Source organism: Ovis aries, chromosome 2 (genome assembly GCF_016772045.2).
Source record: "Ovis aries strain OAR_USU_Benz2616 breed Rambouillet chromosome 2, ARS-UI_Ramb_v3.0, whole genome shotgun sequence".
Classification (NCBI taxonomy): Eukaryota; Metazoa; Chordata; class Mammalia; order Artiodactyla; family Bovidae; genus Ovis; species Ovis aries.
In genome coordinates this window covers 51,050,470-51,069,507 of record NC_056055.1, presented here as the reverse complement: position 1 = coordinate 51,069,507, position 19,038 = coordinate 51,050,470, and the positions used below count along the sequence as shown (strand labels likewise).

General features: G+C 37.1%; 1 protein-coding gene across 3 annotated transcripts in view; it reads left to right on the top strand.

Annotated features, from left to right (window-relative positions):
* Nucleotides 1–19,038, top strand: part of FRMPD1 (FERM and PDZ domain containing 1) — a 158,305-nt gene that overhangs the window by 99,340 nt on the left and 39,927 nt on the right. For all 3 annotated transcript variants that reach the window (XM_042243233.2, XM_027964407.3, XM_042243234.2), the window contains one exon: nucleotides 13,387–13,491. In XM_042243233.2, the coding sequence (XP_042099167.1) occupies nucleotides 13,391–13,491 (101 nt within the window). In that variant the 5' untranslated portion in view covers nucleotides 13,387–13,390. The remainder of the gene's footprint in view (nucleotides 1–13,386; nucleotides 13,492–19,038) is intronic.

The following is a 19,038-nucleotide window of genomic DNA, read 5'->3' as shown; positions in this document are numbered from 1 at the left end:
CCATGTCCTTCTCCAATGCATGAAAGTGAAAAGTGAAAGTGAAGTTGCTCAGTCGTGTCTGACCCTCAGCGACCCCATGGATGCAGGCTTCCAGGCTCCTCTGCCCATGGGATTTTCCAGGCAAGACTACTGGAGTGGGGTGCCATTGCCTTTTCTGAAAGTTAGAGTGAATACCCACCAAATTGTTAACAGTGATAATCTCTAGGAACTGGATTGGATGTTTGAAGAAAGATACTCAACTTATATAGTTTTTAATGTTATTGAATTATATGTGACATTTACTTTTGTTTTCTATATTTCTCAAGAAATGTATTTAAATTAATAATTAGATGCTACTTTCCATCCCGTTAATAAATATTTAAAGCATAGTATCTAATATTATATGAGAATGTGGATTTTGTTTACTTATATCTGGTGTATTTTTCAAAATAGAAGCATTTAAATCACTATTTTCCATCTTGTCAGCAAATGTTTCTGTAAAGTATTCAATATTTACAAAGGTCAGTCCTGGCTGGTATGCAAATTGGTAGCTTCTTGGAAGCAATTTGACGTTAAACATCCAAATTCTTAAAAATGAACATATGCTTAAATCCAATAATTCTATTTCTAGGAATTATCCCAAGAAAATACCTGGGAAGTAGCCATTTACTATAAGGAGAGTCATTATAAAGCTTTTATAATAGTGAAAAATTGGAAATAGCGCAAATATCTAATGTTAGATTTACTGAATAGATTATGATATGACCAAAGAAAATAATACTGTGTAGCAATTTAAAATGATTTAAATGCTTAAATATTAATATGGAATGATGTTCATGAAATATTAAGTGGGAAATATATAATATCTCATTTTAATAAAAATATGTAGCATGTGTAAATGTAGAAAAAGAATGGAAATACACAAGTGATAACTCTGGGAGTTAGGACTACAGGAGATTTTGTTTTTATATTTTTCTGTGTGTTTATTATAAGTATATATACTTTTTAAATTAAATAATTAAAAGTAAATAGTTTTTAAAATAGTATATTTTATAATGGAAAACAGCTTATAATGGAAAACAACAATCTCCACTCCACTCCTCCTCAGCCTCTAATTTCTTATTTTAGAAGCAACCTCTTTCTACTCTTCTGTTTCCTGTTTTATTCTTCCATATATAGGATGCTGCTGCTACTGCTAAGTCGCTTCAGTCGTGTCCGACTCTGTGCGACCCCAGGGACGGCAGCCCACCAGGCTCCCCTGTCCCTGGGATTCTCCAGGCAAGAACACTAGAGTGGGTTGCCATTTCCTTCTCCAGTGCATGAAAGTGAAAAGCGAAAGGGAAGTTGCTCAGTCGTGTCCCACTGTTCGCAACCCCATGGACTGTATGCTTAAATTACTTCCCTAATTTATTAATTTTATAGATTATCTAATTATTATGGCAGATGAGAATTTAGCTCTTTTACCACTGTCATAGCTTTCCTTTACTATATCCTCCCAATATCATCATGTCACTAATTTTGAGAAGTAATTTTTCAGTGTTTATATTATTATAGAAATGTAAATATTACTCAATGCTGAGCCAAGTAGTGACCTCTAATTTTGTTCCCTTTCTTAGACGTTTTTTGATTTCATAATTTCCTGTTTTTGATTTGTTTAGTTTTCCATGTACTTATTGCTAATACTTTTCACACTTTCCAACAGCATCTCAGTGAGATTTGTGCAGAAACACATTAGATAATCTATCCACTCTTATTTCTTTTCCGTAAGACCTGTGTCTTCATGTACCAGTCTGTATAGGTTTCTCTCTAGGTCTTATAGACAGGCATTACCATAGTACATCCTTTCATGGTCATCCTGAGTGCTCCCTTAGCTTCTTGTCTGTATTTCATCCCTATCTTCTTGGATCCCATTTCTTCTTTTCTTCCTTGTTTTGCTGGAATACATCCTCTAGTAGCATCCTGAGAAAGTGTATATGAGAAGTAAATTTTTATAGGCCTGAACATTTTTGAGGTTTTTCCAGTGGTCATGTATAGATGTGAGAGTCGGACTATTAAGAAAGCTGAGCACCGAAGACCTGATACTTTTGAACTGTGGTGTTGGAGAAGACTCTTGAGAGTCCCTTGGACTGCAAGGAGATCCAACCAGTCCATCCTAAAGGAGATCAGTCCTGAGTATTCATTGCAAGGACTAATGTTGAAGCTGAAACTCCAATACTTTGGCCACCTGGTGCAAAGAACTGACTCATTTGAAAAGACCTTGATGTTGGGAAAGAGTGAAGGTGGGAGGAGAAGGGGATGACAGAGGGTGAGATGATTGGATGGCATCACTGACTCGCTGGATATGAGTTTGAGTAAACTCCAGGAGTTGGTGATGGACAGGGAAATCTGATGTGCTGCAGTCCATGGGGTCACAAAAAGTCAGACACAACTGAGCGAGTTAACTGAACTGAACTGAACATTTTTTAATGTCTCTGCTATTTGATTGGTAGAATGGGTGAATTTAACTCATATGACCATTATATCTACTAGTGTGGGCAGGAATCCCTTAGAAGAAATAGAGTAGCCATCATAGTCAACAAAAGAGTCCAAAATGCAGTACTTGGATGCAATCTCAAAAATGACAGAATGATCTATGTTCATTTCCAAGGCAAACCATTCAATATCACAGTAATCCAAGTCCATGCCCCGACCAGTAATGCTGAAGAAGCTGAAGTTGAACAGTTCTATGAAGACGTATAAGACATTTTAGAACTAACACGCAAAAAAGATATCCTTTACACTATAGGGGACTGGAATGCAAAAGTAGGAAGTCAAGAAACACCTGGAGTAACAGGCAGATATGGCCTTGGAGTACAGAATGAAGCAGGGCAAAGGCTAATAGAGTTTCGCCAAGAGAATGCACTGGTCATAGCGAACACCCTCTTCCAACAACACAAGAGAAGACTCTACACATGGACATCACCAGATGGTCAACACTGAAATCAGTTTGATTATATTCTTTGCAGCCAAAGATGGAGAAGCTCTATACAGTCAACAAAAACAAGACCAGGAGCTGACTGTGGCTCAGCATGAACTCCTTATTGCCAAACTCAGACTTAAATTGAAGAAACTGGGAAAAACCACTAGACCATTCAGGTATGACCTAAATCAAATCCCTTATGACTATACAGTGGAAGTGAAAAATAGATTTAAGGGACTAGATCTGATAGACAGAGTGCCTGATGAACTATGGATGGAAGTTCATGACATTGTACAGGAGACAGGGATCAAGACCTTCCCCAAGAAAAAGAAAGGCAAAAAAGCAAAATGGCTGTCTGAGGAGGCCTTACAAATAACTGTGAAAAGAAGAGAAGTGAAAAGCAAAGGAGAAAAGGAAAGATATACCCATTTAAATGCAGAGTTCCAAAGAATAGCAAGGAGAGATAAGAAAGCCTTCCTCAGCAATCAATGCAAAGAAATAGAGGACAACAATAGAATGGGAAAGACTAGAGATCTCTTCAAGAAAATTAGAGATACCAAGGGAACATTTCATGCAAAGATGGCCTCAATAAAGGACGGAAATGGTATGGACCTAACAGAAGCAGAAGATATTAAGAAGAGGTGGCAAGAATACACAGAAGAACTGTACAAAAAAGATCTTCACGACCCAGATAATCATGATGGTGTGATCACTCACCTAGAGCCAGACATCCTGGAATGTGAAGTCAAGTGGGCCTTAGAAAGCATCACTATGAACAAAGCTAGTGGAGGAGATGGCATTCCAGTTGAGCTATTTCAAATCCTGGAAGATGATGCTGTGAAAGTGCTGCACTGAATATGCCAGCAAATTTGGAAAACTCGTCAGTGGCCACTGGACTGGAAAAGGTCAGTGTTCATTCCAATCCCAAAGAAAGGCAATGCCAAAGAATGCTCAAACTGCCACACAATTGCACTCATCTCACACGCTAGTAAAGTAAAGCTCAAAATTCTCCAAGCCAGGCTTCAGCAATACATGAACCGTGAACTTCCTGATGTTCAAGCTGGTTTTAGAAAAGGCAAAGCAACCAGAGATCAAATGGCCGACATCCACTATTTCATCAAAAAAGCAAGAGAGTTCCAGAAAAACATTTCTTTCTGCTTTATTAACTATGCCAAAGCCTTTGACTGTGTGGAAACAACAAACTGCAGAAAGTTCTTCAAGAGATGGGAATACAGACCACCTGACCTGCCTCTTGAGAAACCTATATGCAGGTCAGGAAGCAACTGTTACAACTGGACATGGAATAACAGACTGGTTCCAAATAGGAAAATGAGTACATCAAGTCTGTATATTATCACCCTGCTTATTTAACTTATATGCAGAGTACATCATGAGAAATGCTGGGCTTGAGGAAGCACAAGCTGGAATCAAGATTGCCAGGAGAAATATCAATAATCTCAGATATGCAGATGACACCACTCTGATGGCAGAAAGCGAAGAAAAACTTAAGAGCCTCTTGATGAAAGTGAAAGAGGAGAGTGAAACATTGGCTTAAAGCTCAAGATTCAGAAAACTAAGATCATGGCATCTGGTCCCATCACTTCATGGGAAATAGATGGGGAAACAGTGGAAACAGTAGATGACTTTATTTTGGGGGGCTCCAAAAATCACTGCAGATGGTGACTGCAGCCATGAAATTAAAAGATGCTTACTCCTTGGCAGGAAAGTTATGGCCAATCTAGACAGCATATTAAAAAGCAGATACATTACTTGGTCAACAAAGGTCCGTCTAGTCAAGGCTATGGTTTTCCAGTAGTCATGTATAGATGTGAGAATTGGAATATAAAGAAAACTGAGCATTGAAGAATTGATGCTTTTGAACTGTGGTGTTGGAGAAGACTCTTGAGGGCCCCTTGGATTGCAAGGAGATCCAACCAGTCCATCCTAAAGGAGATCAGTCCTGAGTGTTCATTGGAAGGACTAATGTTGAAGCTGAAACTCCAATACATTGGTGATACTCCAATACTGAAGCAAAGAGTTGACTGATTTGAAAAGATGCTGATGCTGGGAAAGATTGAGGGCAGGAGGAGAAGGGGATGATAGAGGATGAGATGGTTGGATGACATCACCGACTCAATGGACATGGCTTTGGGTGGACTCTGGGAGTTGATGATAGACAGGGAGGCCTGGCATGCTGCGGTTCATGGGGTCACAAAGAGTTGGATACGACTGAGTGACTAAACTGAACTGATTGTATAATTCTGTAATCTATAGAATCTCTAATGTATAATTCCACCTAGAGATTGAAAATTATTTTTTTTTCAGAGATTTGAAGGCGTGGCTTCAATGTCTTCAGGCCTCTGTTGTTCCCATGAAGTCCAATGTCATTTTTATTCTCAGTTTTTTGTATGGGATCCATTTTTTTTCTCCCAAAGCTTTGAAGATATTCTGTTTCTAGTTTCTGAAATTTTACAGTATTATTTCTTGATGTGGGTATTTTTTCATTAATTATGCTGGGTAATTAGTAAACATTCTTAAACTGGAAACAAGCTTCTAAGGGAAATGTTATTGGCTTATTTAACTATTTCCTTATCTCCATTTCCTTTACTCTTTCTGTACGGAACTCATGTGGGATGAATTTTGGATGTCCTGGATTGTTAACCATACATATCTATTTTTTTCTTTTTACCCTGTCTTTGGCTCTTGGTTAGTTTTGCTATATTTCATTGACTATATTTCTCAACTTTAATTGAATTTTTATTCCAGCTATTTTTAGTTTCCAGATTTATGTTCTCTGATTATTCTTTTTCAAAGAAAATTCTCTTTTTGTTTCATAGATGTAACATCTTATCTTTTTGAGGATTTGAATTGTAGATTAACATTTTTTCTTGTTTCCTGCATTGTCTCTGTTTGAGTTCCATTTGTTTTGATCTTTTTAAAATAGTATAGGTTTCCTCAAATATCTATGTGTAAGAGTGAAGCATTAAAAGCAATTGGATGGGGCAGGTCATCGACAATATGTATGTATGGTCTGGGCATTGAGATTATCAGAGAATAAAAAGAGATCTGGGATGTTTTGGGAAAAAATCAAAATGATTTTAAGCTTTGTATGATGGATGGATGGGCCCACTGACAGGACACTGACAGATTTCCAGCCGGGGTGATCTGGCAGCAAGTTACCAGAAGTATCACTATCTAAAGGTCTTTTCTCTGGTGCTCTTTAGTTCTCCAGATCTAAAGAGATCTCAAAGATCTCTTGTCTCTTACTTTGGATGTAAATTCCTAGCTGCCTGGATTCTGGGAACTGGGCAAAGGAGTTCTTGTCATTTAGTAAGAAGAATTTTTCTTAATCCTTCTATTTCATTCCTATATCCTGTGTTGTGCCTGGTCTCCACAAATCTGCAGCCTCTCATGTTTGATTCTCATCAAAAGAACAAGTCTTTTGCTCCCAGAAGGCTAGGGAAGGGATGGTTGTCTAGGCAGGTAGTAGGATGGGGCCTGTGAATATAGTTGCTGCATTATACAGACATGTTTCATGTTTTCAGCCCTATCATTCATCCCTGCTTTCTCCCATGCCTGTTCCCTCTAATTCCTGAGCCATCAAATGGCAAATCAGCTCATTTTCCATCAGAGTCTCTTTCTGCAAGCACATTGGTTTTTGTTTCCTTTGCTCTGCTCAGTTATATCTACTCCAAACAATTTATCTTCCAGACACTGTCAACATTGCTTATCTATGGTCTTCTCTATTCTATGGGTTTATTTCCTTTACTGTAATTTGTAAGGTTTAGAAAAGAGAAGAGATTAAGACATTGTTTCAATTCACCATGTTTAACCGGAAATCTCTCACTTTTATAGTTTTAAAAAGTGAGCTGTGTAGAACTGAAGATAGTATTCAGGTCTGCTGTCCCCATAGGAAAAAAGCTAGACTGACACATCCCTTGATCCAAATGGAATTTATTTTTGGTTGCAGTCTATGTTTTATACCCATTAATTTGTATTTGGCTGCCATTTGATGAAAAATGTCTCCGTGTTTCCAAAGTGATGAGTTTGGGTGTCGGGCTTTCATTTTTATATGAAAACGGTTAGTGCACTCCTAGTATAGATTCCATTATTATTCTGTAGATTACAGATAGATTCTAGGTGCTAATATTTTATTTAGGATATTATTTACTTTGATAATTGTAAGGGAGATGGTATTTCTGCCTTATCATAGTATGTTTATCAGAATTGGTATCAATGTTATAATGACTGTTTAAAAAATTTTGGAAGCTTTCTTTTTTTTTTTTAATGCTCTAGAATACCTGGAATAGCATTGGGGAAAATAAACTAAGCTGGCTGAAAGCAATGTGATATCCTAGATTGAATCCTAGAACAGAAAAGAAGCATAAATGGAAAAGCTGATGAAATCTGAATAAAATCTACAGCCTAGCTAATATTAGTGTACCAATGTTAATTGCTTAGTGTTGACAAAGTTACAATGATTATGTAAGATGTTAACATTAGGGAAAGCTGAATGAAGGGTGTAATGGAATTCTCTGTATTATCTTTGCAGCCTTTGTGTTCATCTAAAATTATTCCAAAACTTAAAGTTTATATTTAAAGTAAAACAAATAAAGATCTTAAGGGTGAACTATGTCTTAGAAATTTGTGAGAGTTCACCTTTGAACCTATTTGCCTGGAATTTTTTTTTCTCCTTTTTTTTTTTCCTATTTATTTTTGGAGGCTAATTACTTTACAGCATTGTATTGGTTTTGCCATACATTGACATGAATCTGCCACGAGTGTACAGGTGTTCCCCATCCTGAACCACCCGCCCCCAACCTCCCTCCCATCCCATCCCTCTGGGTTATCCCAGTGCACTAGCCCTGAGCACCCTGTATCATGCATTGAACCTGGACTAGCAGTCCATTTCACATATGATAATATACATGTTTCAATGCCATTCTCCCAAACCATCCCACCCTCGCCCTCTCCCACAGAGTCCGAAAAACTGTTCTATACATCTGTGTCTCTTTTGCTGTCTCACACACAGGGTTGCTGTTATCATCTTTCTAAATTCCATATATATGTGTTAGTATACTGTATTGGTATTTTTCTTTCTGGCTTACTTCACTCTGTATAATAGGCTCCAGTTTCATCCACCTCGTTAGAACTGATTCAAATGTATTCTTTTTAATGGCTGAGTAATACTCCATTGTGTATATGTACCACAGCTTTCTTATCCATTCATCTGCTGATGGACATCTAGGCTGCTTCCGTGTCCTGGCTATTATAAACAGTGCTGCGATGAAAATTGGGGTACATGTGTCTCTTTCACTTCTGGTTTCCTTGGTGTGTATGCCCAGCAGTGGGATTGCTGGGTCATATGGCAGTTCTATTTGCAATTTTTTAAGGAATCTCCACACTGTTCTCCATAGTGGCTGTACTAGTTTGCATTCCCACCAACAGTGTAAGAGAGTTCCCTTTTCTCCACACCCCTCTCCAGCATTTATTGCTTGTAGACTTTTGGATAGCAGCCATTCTGACTGGTGTAAAATGGTATCTCATTGTGGTTTTGATTTGCATTTCTCTAATAATGAGTGATGTTGAGCATTTTTTTAATGTGTTTGTTAGCCATCTGTATGTCTTCTTTGGAGAAATGTCTAGTTCTTTGGCCCAGTTTTTGATTGGGTCGTTTATTTTTCTCGAGTTGAGCTGCAGGAGTTGCTTGTATATTTTTGAGATTAATTCTTTGTCAGTTGCTTCATTTGTTATTATTTTCTCCCATTCTGAAGGCTGTCTTTTCACCTTGCTTATAGTTTCTCTTGTTGTGCAAAAGCTTTTAATTTTAATTAGGCCCCATTTGTTTATTTTTGCTTTTATTTCCAGTATTCTGGGAGGTGGGTCATAGAGGATCCTGCCGTGATTTATGTCAGAGAGTGTTTTGCCTATGTTTTCCTCTAGGAGTTTTATAGCTTCTGGCCTTATGTTTAGATCGCTAATCCATTTTGAGTTTATTTTTGTGTATGGTGTTAGAAAGTGTTCTAGTTTCATTTTTTAACAAGTCACTGACCAGTTTTCCCATGACCACTTGTTAAAGAAATTGTCTTTTCTCCATTGTATATTCTTGCCTCCTTTGTCGAAGATAAGGTGTCCATAGGTGCATGGATTTATCTCTGGGCTTTCTATTTTGTTCCATTGATCAATATTTCTGTCTTTGTGCCAGTACCATACTGTCTTGATGACTGTGGTTTTGCAGTAGTGCCTGAAGTCAGGCAGGTTGATTCCTCCAGTTCCATTCTTCTTTCTCAAGATTGCTTTGGCTATTCGAGGTTTTTTGTATTTCCATACAAATTGTGAAGTTATTTGTTCTAGTTCTGTGAAAAATACTGTTGCTAGCTTGATAAGGATTGCATTGAATCTATAGATTGCTTTGGGTAGCATACTCATTTTCACTATATTGATTCTTCCGATCCATGAACATGGTATAGTTCTCCATCTATTTGTGTCCTCTTTGATTTCTTTCACCAGTGTTTTATAGTTTTCTATATATAGATCTTTTGTTTCTTTAGGTAGATATATTCCTAAGTATTTTATTCTTTTCATTGCAATGGTGAATGGAATTGTTTCCTTAATTTCTCTTTCTGTTTTCTCATTGTTAGTGTATAGGAATGCAGGAGATTTCTGTGTGTTGATTTTATATCCTGCAACTTTACTATATTCATTAATTAGTTCTAGTAATTTTCTGGTGGAGTCTTTAGGGTTTTCTATGTAGAGGATCATGTCATCTGCAAACAGTGAGAGTTTTACTTCTCCTTTTCCAGTCTGGATTCCTTTTATTTCTTTTTCTGCTCTGATTGCTGTGGCCAAAACTATGTTGAATAGTAGTGGTGAGAGTGGGCACCCTTGTCTTGTTCCTGACTTTAGGGGAAATGCTTTCAGTTTTTCACCACTGAGGATAATGTTTTCTGTGGGTTTGTCATATATAGCTTTTATTATGTTGAGATATGTTCCTTCTATTCCTGCTTTGGGGAGGGTTTTTATCATAAATGGATACTGAATTTTGTCAAAGGCTTTCTCTGCATCTATTGAGATAATCATATGGTTTTTACTTTTCAATTTGTTAATGTGGTTTATTACATTGATTGATTTGAGGATACTGAAGAATCCTTGCATCCCTGGGATAAAGCCCACTTAGTCATGATGTATGATCTTTTTAATATGCTGTTGGATTCTGTTTGCTTGAATTTTGTTAAGAATTTTTGCATCTATGTTCATCAGTGATATTGGCCTATAATTTTCTTTTTTTGTGGCATCTTTGTCAGGTTTTGGTATTAGGGTGATGGTGGCCTCATAGAATGAGTTTGGAAGTTTACCTTCCTCTGCAATTTCTGGAAGAGTTTGAGTAGGATAGGTGTTAGCTCTTCTCTAAATTTTTGGTAGAATTCAGCTGTGAAGGTGTCTGGACCTGGGCTTTTGTTTGCTGGAAGATTCCTGATTACAGTTTCAATTTCTGTGCTTGTGATGGGTCTGTTAAGATTGTCCATTTTTTCCTGGTTCAGTTTTGGAAAGTTGTACTTTTCTAAGAATTTGTCCATTTCTTCCAAGTTGCCATTTCATTGGCATATAGTTGCTGATAGTAGTCTTTTATGATCCTTTGTATTTCTGTGTTGTCTGTTGCGATCTCTCCATTTTCATTTTTAATTTTGTTCATTTGATTTTTCTCCCTTTGTTTCTTGATGAGTCTGGCTAATGGTTTGTCAATTTTATTTAACTTCTCAAAGAACCAGCTTTTGGCTTTGTTGATTTTTGCTATGGTCTCTTTTGTTTCTTTTGCATTTATTTCTGCCCAAATGTTTAAGATTTCTTTCTTTCTACTAACCTTGGGGTTCTTCATTTCTTCCTTTCTAGTTGCTTAGGTGTAGAGTTAGGTTATTTATTTGACTTTTTTCTTATTTCTTGAGGTAAGCCTGTATTGCTATGAACCTTCCCCTTAGCACTGCTTTTATAGTGTCCCATAGGTTTTGGGTTGTTGTGTTTTTACTTTCTTTCATTTCTATGCATATTTTGATTTCTTTTTTGATTTCTTCTGTGGTTTGTTGGTTATTCAGCAGCGTGTTGTTCAGCCTGCATATGTTGGAATTTTTAATAGTTTTTCTCCTATAATCGACATCTAACCTTACTGCATTGTGGTCAGAAAAGATGCTTGGAATTATTTCAATTTTTTTGAATTTACCAAGGCTAGATTTATGGCCCAGGATGTGATCTATCCTGGAGAAGGTTCCATGTGCACTTGAGAAAAAGGTGAAATTCATTGTTTTTGGGTGAAATGTCCTATAGATATCAATTAGGTCTAACTGGTCTATTGTATCATTTAAAGTTTGTGTTTCCTTGTTAATTTTCTGTTTAGTTGATCTATCCATAGGTGTGAGTGGGGTATTAAAGTCTCCCACTATTATTGTGTTGTTATTAATTTCCCCTTTCATACTTGTTAGCATTTGTTTTACATATTGTGGTGCTCCTATGTTGGGTGCATATATATTTATAATTGTTATATCTTCTTCTTGGATTGATCCTTTGATCATTATGTAGTGTCCTTCTTTGTCTCTTTTCACACAGTCTTTGTTTTAAAGTCTATTTTATCTGATATGAGTATTGCTACTTCTGCTTTCTTTTGGTCTCTCTTTGCATGGAATATCTTTTTGTTTTAATATTTGAGGTAAAACAAATAAAAATCATAAGGGTAATCTATGTCTTACAAATTTGTGAGAGTTCACCTTTGAACCTATTTGCCCGGAATTTTTCTGAGTGTAGCTCTTTAACAACTTTCTCTTCTATGGTAATTGTCTTTTAGACATTCTGTCTCTTCTAGGGTCATCTTATATCATTTATATTTCCCTTAAAAACCATCTATGTTATTAAGTTTTTCAAAGGTATTTAGTATTGTTAAGCAACATAATCTCTTGTAATTAAAAAAATTTTTTTTCTGCATCCATGGTTATTTCCCAGTGTCATATATTATTTTGTGTGGTTATTTATTGGATTGTGGAATTAACTTGATCAGTTGAGACAGTATTTTAAGAAATAAAATAGAAAATTATATATTGTTTTAGGAAACTTTAATCTCAAGCATATATACTATTTTTCTTGATAACCTGATAATATCTATCAAAGCACAAATGCATGTAAATTTTGACCTCACAATTCAATATCTGGAAACTTAACCAAATATATAGTTGCATATGTACAGAAATTATACTTGTACAACATAACTCATTGCAATATTACTTACAATAGAGAGATTGGCAATAACCCAAATGTCTATTCAGGGAAGACTACTTCTTAAATTAGAGTACATTCATACAGTGTAATACTCAGAGGCTGTCAAAAGGAATGAGGCGGCATTCTTTGTATTAATGTGAAAAGATACTGATGAAGAAAGCTTGGTGTGGGTGCAGCATGCTTGGGGCTGGTGCATGGGGATGACCCAGAGAGATGTTGTGGGGAGGGAGGTGGGAGGGGGGTTCATGTTTGGGAACGCATGTAAGAATTAAAGATTTTAAAATTTAAAAAATAAAAAACTAAAAAAAAAAAAAAGAATAGGTGAGAGAGAAAAAAAAAAGAAAGCTTGGTGTGGAACAATATGTGTGGTGTACTATCCTTTGTGTTAAGAAGAGGATACACAAAATCTATATTTGTATTTGCTTATACAGGCATACAGAAACTCTGGAAAGACAGATATCTCAAGTGGGAAAACAGTGATTATGTATCAGTATGGGAACTGAATGGATGGGGTTAGGGAAGAGAAGAGGGGAGACCTTTCACTGTTTATCTTTTTTAATTTTTATGGTAAGAACACACTTAACATGAGACCTACCCTCTTAACAAATTTTTAAGTGCACAATACAGTAACTGTATATCTTTTTCTTTTTTAAAATCTTGGGTTTGAATTATACGAATTCAGGATTACCTATTCAAAAATTAGATATAAAAGGCTAAGCAAAAAAACAAAAAACAGCACTCAGATGAGTGGGCACAATGTAATTAAAATGCTTGCATCTCCATGTAGTTCCTGATGCAGTCAAAACCAAGTTATGCTGTCCAGGAATGCACACAGATTTGAGGTAGGAGGGCAGCATCACACAGAAAATGTGTCTCTGACAGTGGGTCATAGTCACAGTTTGAGAAGCCTTACTTATATTTCCCAATCCATATCTTTAACCACTGAAGAAATAAAGCCAATCTGTGTATCACAAGACTGTGGGCTCTTTATGGCAGAGGGCTGCTAAAGTTGTTCACTCTGTGCACACTGAGCACTTGTGTGTATTAATTTCAGATACAAAGAAAGCCCTGGTTATTTGATCAGCATGTCTTAAAATCGGCAAATATAGGAAGCATCTCGGTGATCTGTTAGAATCCTCTTCCAAGCATTTTGGTTAGCCTCTTAAGAAAACTCTTCTTCTTTTTAGGTAAATGGAAGAGCTGGAGACCAGCTTATTCCAGACGCGGAAAGCACACAGAATAGAACAAATGGTGGCAAGATGGCTCCGGCGCTCCCGGGACAGCTCGGCCCGGTAAGACTCCTGGGCTGGCAGAGATTTCTGTCTGTAAGGGTTCAGTGTTCCCGTGGGAGGAGGTTTTGCAGTCTTGGCAGCGCCTGGGGATCACTGTCTCCGGCTTGCTTTGTTCTTACATCCTGTGAGGGGAGAAGTGTAAATGGGTCAGCAGTTTTACTGGAGTGTCTTTCTCTCTGTCCCTTTCCAATTCCTCCCCTCTGCATCCTTCAACAGGCACTCACAGACATACAGTCACTCACCCCAAACTCATGCCCACATTTATAGAGACGCACATTCACACACAGACAGATGTATGCACACTCATACCCACATACTTGCATCCATGTGCGTATATGCTCTCAAACACACACTCACACACACAGTTTTGAACACATACTCACACATGCTCACTGTTTCTGTCTGTCTCACACACACCCCTTGTCTTAGTACTCGATGTCAGGCAATCTGCTGTTTATACTCTTTCCCCGTCTTTGTTTCCAGCAGCTGTTCCTTCCTTGCAGTCCCTATTTCATTCTAAACAAAATGAAATGAAATCAAATACAGATCTGATTTGACTGCTACAACAGAATTTAAAATATGTTCTGTTTCAAAGCACTCATTTTCCATCTCAGATTTCCTGTCTGGCCCTGACATGGAGATGAAATATCATGTGTCAGGTGTTTCTGATACACATATTCTTCCAAAGGAACTGGGAACAGCTGTCCTGTTGCCGAGCAGTAAACTTGCTCAGAGCTGCACTGCCCCGTGTCCAAGTGCTCGGGTCCTCACACCCTGCAATAGGATAAGGTTGGGAGGACTAGCCCCATTTTACAGATGAGAACCTGAGGTTCAGGGAGTATCTCGTTTACAGACATCCGCACCCGCTCTGCTCTGAAATGTTTGCTGGGTCGTCATCTCCTATAGGATGAATTCAAACATTTTTGGTTAGACATTCAAGGCTCTCTATGATCGACCCACAATCCATTACAGCTGTTTGTCTTACTCTTCTGCTTCATTCACATCATACTTCAGCTGAAATGACCTACTCGCTGTTCCCCTACCCAAGCACCCAAGTTCCCTTCCCACCACCTAGACCTGGGTTCCTGTGCCCCATCCGTTCCTCCCGTCTCCATGTGTCTAGACCCCACTCACAGTTCAGGGTCTGGCTGAAATGCTGAGTCTTCCATGAAATGTTCCGCAGTCCACAGCCAGAATTCATCTCTCCCTAGGGGTCCCATAGTATTTGGTTTGTAGCAGCAGCATTGTGCTTCTCCCTGTGTGTTCAGCTTATATTCGAGCACATCCCTTTTCTTCCTTCTGAGCTTCTATACAAGCTCAGTGGAAGGCAGGGAAAGTATCAGCCTCACCTCATAGCCCAGACTGAGTTCCAGGAGACTGCATGGAGTCCGGTAGTGCTTGGTGAATAAATGGGAAAACTCCTAGGTACATTGTTTTCTGAAGTGGGTTCTGAAAAACCTAGTTGTGTGTGATGTGTGTGTGATGCAACCTATATCTGATTCCTACCCACCCACTCTTGGTAATTCATAGTGCGTTTTGGCACATTAAAGGCTCTGAGAAGTCCTACAGAAAAACACCTGTGTAACCCATGTAACTCTCTAATATCTAGCTTCTCTCACAGAGTGTAAATAAAAGGCAACATCTAGGAAGGTTTTTTTTTCCTCCTCTATTTTGAGATATGTTTCACATAACATAAAATTTACCCATTTAAAAATGTACAGATTTATTTAGTATATATACAGTATATATTTATTGTATATATAGAATTTTGCAACAATCTACCACAATCTAATTTTAGAATACTGTCGATACCCCCAAAAGAAACCCCATACCCATTAACAGTCATTCCATATTTGCCCCTCCCCCAGCTCTAGACAACCACTCATCTACTTTCTGTTTCTATAGATTTGTCTGTTCTGGATATTTCCTGTGAATAGAATCATACAATATGTTGTCTTTGTGACTGCCTTCATTCACTTAGTGTAATGTGTTTAAGGTTCATCCGTGTTATAATATGCATCAGTGTGCATTCCTTTTATTTAAAAACTTTTTATTTTCTGTTGGAGTATAGTGGATTAACAGTGTTATAGTAGTTTCAGATGGCTAGCAAAGCACCTCAGCCATACATATACGTGTATCCATTCTCCCCCACAACCCTTCCCACCTAGGCTGCCACATGGTGTTGAGTAGAGTTCCCTGTTAGTTATCCATCTTAAATATAGCAGTGTGTACCTGTCCATCCCAAACTCCCTAACTATCTGTTCCTCCATCCTCCCCTCCCCACTGCTGCTGCAACTGTAAGTTCATTCTCTTAAGTCTGTCAATGTTTTGGTTTTATAAATAAGTTCATTTGTATCATGTTTTTTTAGATTCCTCATATAAGGGATGTCATATGATGTTTCTACTTCTCTGTCTAACTTACTTCACTCCGTGTGACAATTTTTGTTGTTGTTCAGTTGCTCAGTTGTGACCGACTCTGTGACCCTATGGACTGCAGCACTCCAGACCTTACTGTCCTTCACTGTCTTCTGGAGCCTGCTCAAACTCATGTCCGTGGAGTCCGTGATGCCATCTAACCATCTTGTCCTCTGTCGTCCCTTTCTCCTCCTGTCTTCAATCTTTCCAATCATCAGGGTCTTTTCTAATGACAATTTTAAGGTCCACATCCATATTGCTGCAAATAATATTATTTCATTCTTTTTGATGGCTGAGTAATATTCGATTGTAAATATGTACTATCCCTCCTTTATGCATTCCTCTGTTAATGAACATTTAGGTTGCTTCCATATCTTGGCTGTTGTAAACAGTGCTTGTATTCCTTTTTATTGCCAAGTAATATGGTATATTTTCTTTGTCCATCAGTTAATGTACACTTGAGTTGTTTCCACTTGGGAGCTATTGTGAATAATGCTACTATAAACATTTTTTATTTGAACATATATTTTCAATTCTCTTGGGTTTATTCTTGGATTAGAATAGCTGGGTCATATAGCAGCTTGATGTTGAACCTTTGGAGGAACTGCCAGGCTGTTTTCCAAAGCATTTCCACCAGCAGGATATAAGGGTTCTAGTGTCTGCACACCTTTGGCAACACTTATTATCTGCAATTTTTTATCATAAACATCCTAGTAGGTGTGAAGTGGTATCTCATTATGGTTTTGATCTGTATTTTCCTGATAGCTAATGATGTTGAGTATCTTTCCATGAATTTAGTAGGACGTTTGTTTTCCAAGTGCTTTAGAAAGAGAAGAAAAAGAGGGAATGATTCCTGGAAGTGTCAATGGAAGGCATTATTTCTGTGTTTCTAGGATAAATCACATGTAGTCTTATTGAAATTGTTTCTCATCTCTAATCCTGCAACCTTGATTCAAGCTGGGTTCTTCTGTCTTCAGATTAATTGAAAATGGTCAAGAATTGAAAAGCATAATTTGTTTTCCTGGAGTAGAGTAAATGGTACCACCTTCCACAGAATTGTTTAACCAAGAGACCTGTGAGTCATCCTGAATTTTCCTCTGTCTCATACTCTGTATCTACCCCATCAGCAACTTTTGTCAGTTCATCCTCAAACACATCTCCACTCTGTCCAGCTCTCTGTCCCCCGAGGGCATTGCCATAGTCACTCTTTCTCTGCTCCACCCTGAAGCCATAGTGAGCTTTTCAAAATACACACTGCTCCTGTCCCACATGCTCGCTCCTGGCTCCAACCCATCCCAAACCATTCAGTGGCTACCTGCCACCATGCCATAGCCTACAAGTCCCTTTACAATCTGTTCCTGGTTTCCTGTCTTCATCTTGTTCCTCCTACTTCCTTGCCACACTTTATGACAATATATCCATTTGTTTACTTGTTCTTTGCCTAACCCCGCACCTGTTTAGTATGTGACTCTTCTCCCCCAACCCTCCTGCCACATTTGAGACCAAAGACCATAACTACCTTGTCTAAAAAGTATCTTCAGCCCTAGAAGAATGCATACATAGTATGTAGTAGATATTCAATAAATTTTTATTGATTAAGGGCTTTCACAGTCAGGGACTATATTACTTATTTTTTAAAAAATTTTATTTTTATTTATTTATTATTATTATTATTTTACTTTACAATACTGTATTGGTTTTGCCATACATTGACATGAATCTGCCACGTATGACCCAGCAATCCCACTGCTGGGCATACACACCGAGAAACCAGAATTGAAAGAGACACGTGTACCCCAATGTTCATTGCAGCACTGTTTATATTACTTATTTTTATTTATTTACAATATATCTAAATTTTGCATTGTTTCTTCTTCCAAATGGAAATTTTGATGATTAACAGTTTTAAAATGCATAAAAACTTTTAAATAAAGACTGGAAATTCTATAGATAGATTGCAAACCAATTAGATGTAGGATTAAGCATTTGAGTACTAACATTGGCTTTGCATTTCCTGATAGCCAGATCAAGAAATGAAAAAAATACATTGAAGTGTTTTTTATAGTCCAGAGAAAAGGAAACAGAAATTAATCTGCAGTCATGAGTTTACATGCATCTTTTAACAATCTTGCTATCTTTTCAGACCTTTAAAAGCTTCTACTCATTTCAGCTGATTGTGCTTACTTAATTATAATTGCCTTTTTTTCCATAAAGTTAAATTTTATCTCCAACACTAATTGAACTGTCTAGGAAGAAATTAGTCAAAAATAACAATTTCCATTTCCAAACAGTATTAAACAAATTTATAATTTTTATGAACTTGGGTAATGTTAGAGCTTTATAAGGCATCTTCAAATGTTTTTTTTCTGGGGAAGAGTGTCAACTTTCAAAGTTACTTTGATTTCTTCAATTTTAAATGAGTGAACAATCCCTAGTCAAATTCAGATAGTGGCACTCAGTTTGAATGTCTGTGTGTGCATGCTTGGGTAGGGTGGAAGATTAGTGATACCAATAATTGCAGAAATACAAAATTACTCAGATATTATTAAGATGACTGCTATTTTACCACTTAATTTCACATTCCAATATAAAAATAACATTTACAGTATCAGTGCTCTTTTAGAAATAGCTAACCCCCCCAAATAGTCTCTGTGACATGTTTTGAATTTCTGTAAAAATAGTGTAATACAACCACTTAATAAAAGCTATAACATAGTGACATTATATTATAAACTAATTTTTAACCATTTTGCTCTGTACTAAATTGTCATCTTCTTTACCGCTTTCTATAACTAGGGAGGTGATAAAATGAGATGAGAAGGACATGTTATAGAATACTTTTTTGCTTAATTATACCATTTTTTTGTCTCCTACAATTTTTGATTTTTATATAGTTAAATGATAATCTCTTGATGATTTCTTTGCTTCAAAGCTTAGAAAATCCTTACCCATTAATTAATTAATTAATTTTCAATTTGATAGTTTAAGATATTTTATATTTAAGTTTTTACTTTGGTGTTTATTTTAGTATAGGCTGTGAAATAAAGATCAACTTGTTTCTTTCCAAAATAAGTAGTGTTTCCGTCACCATTAACTGTGACTAACCTTTCCTTTCTTCACTGACTTATGGTC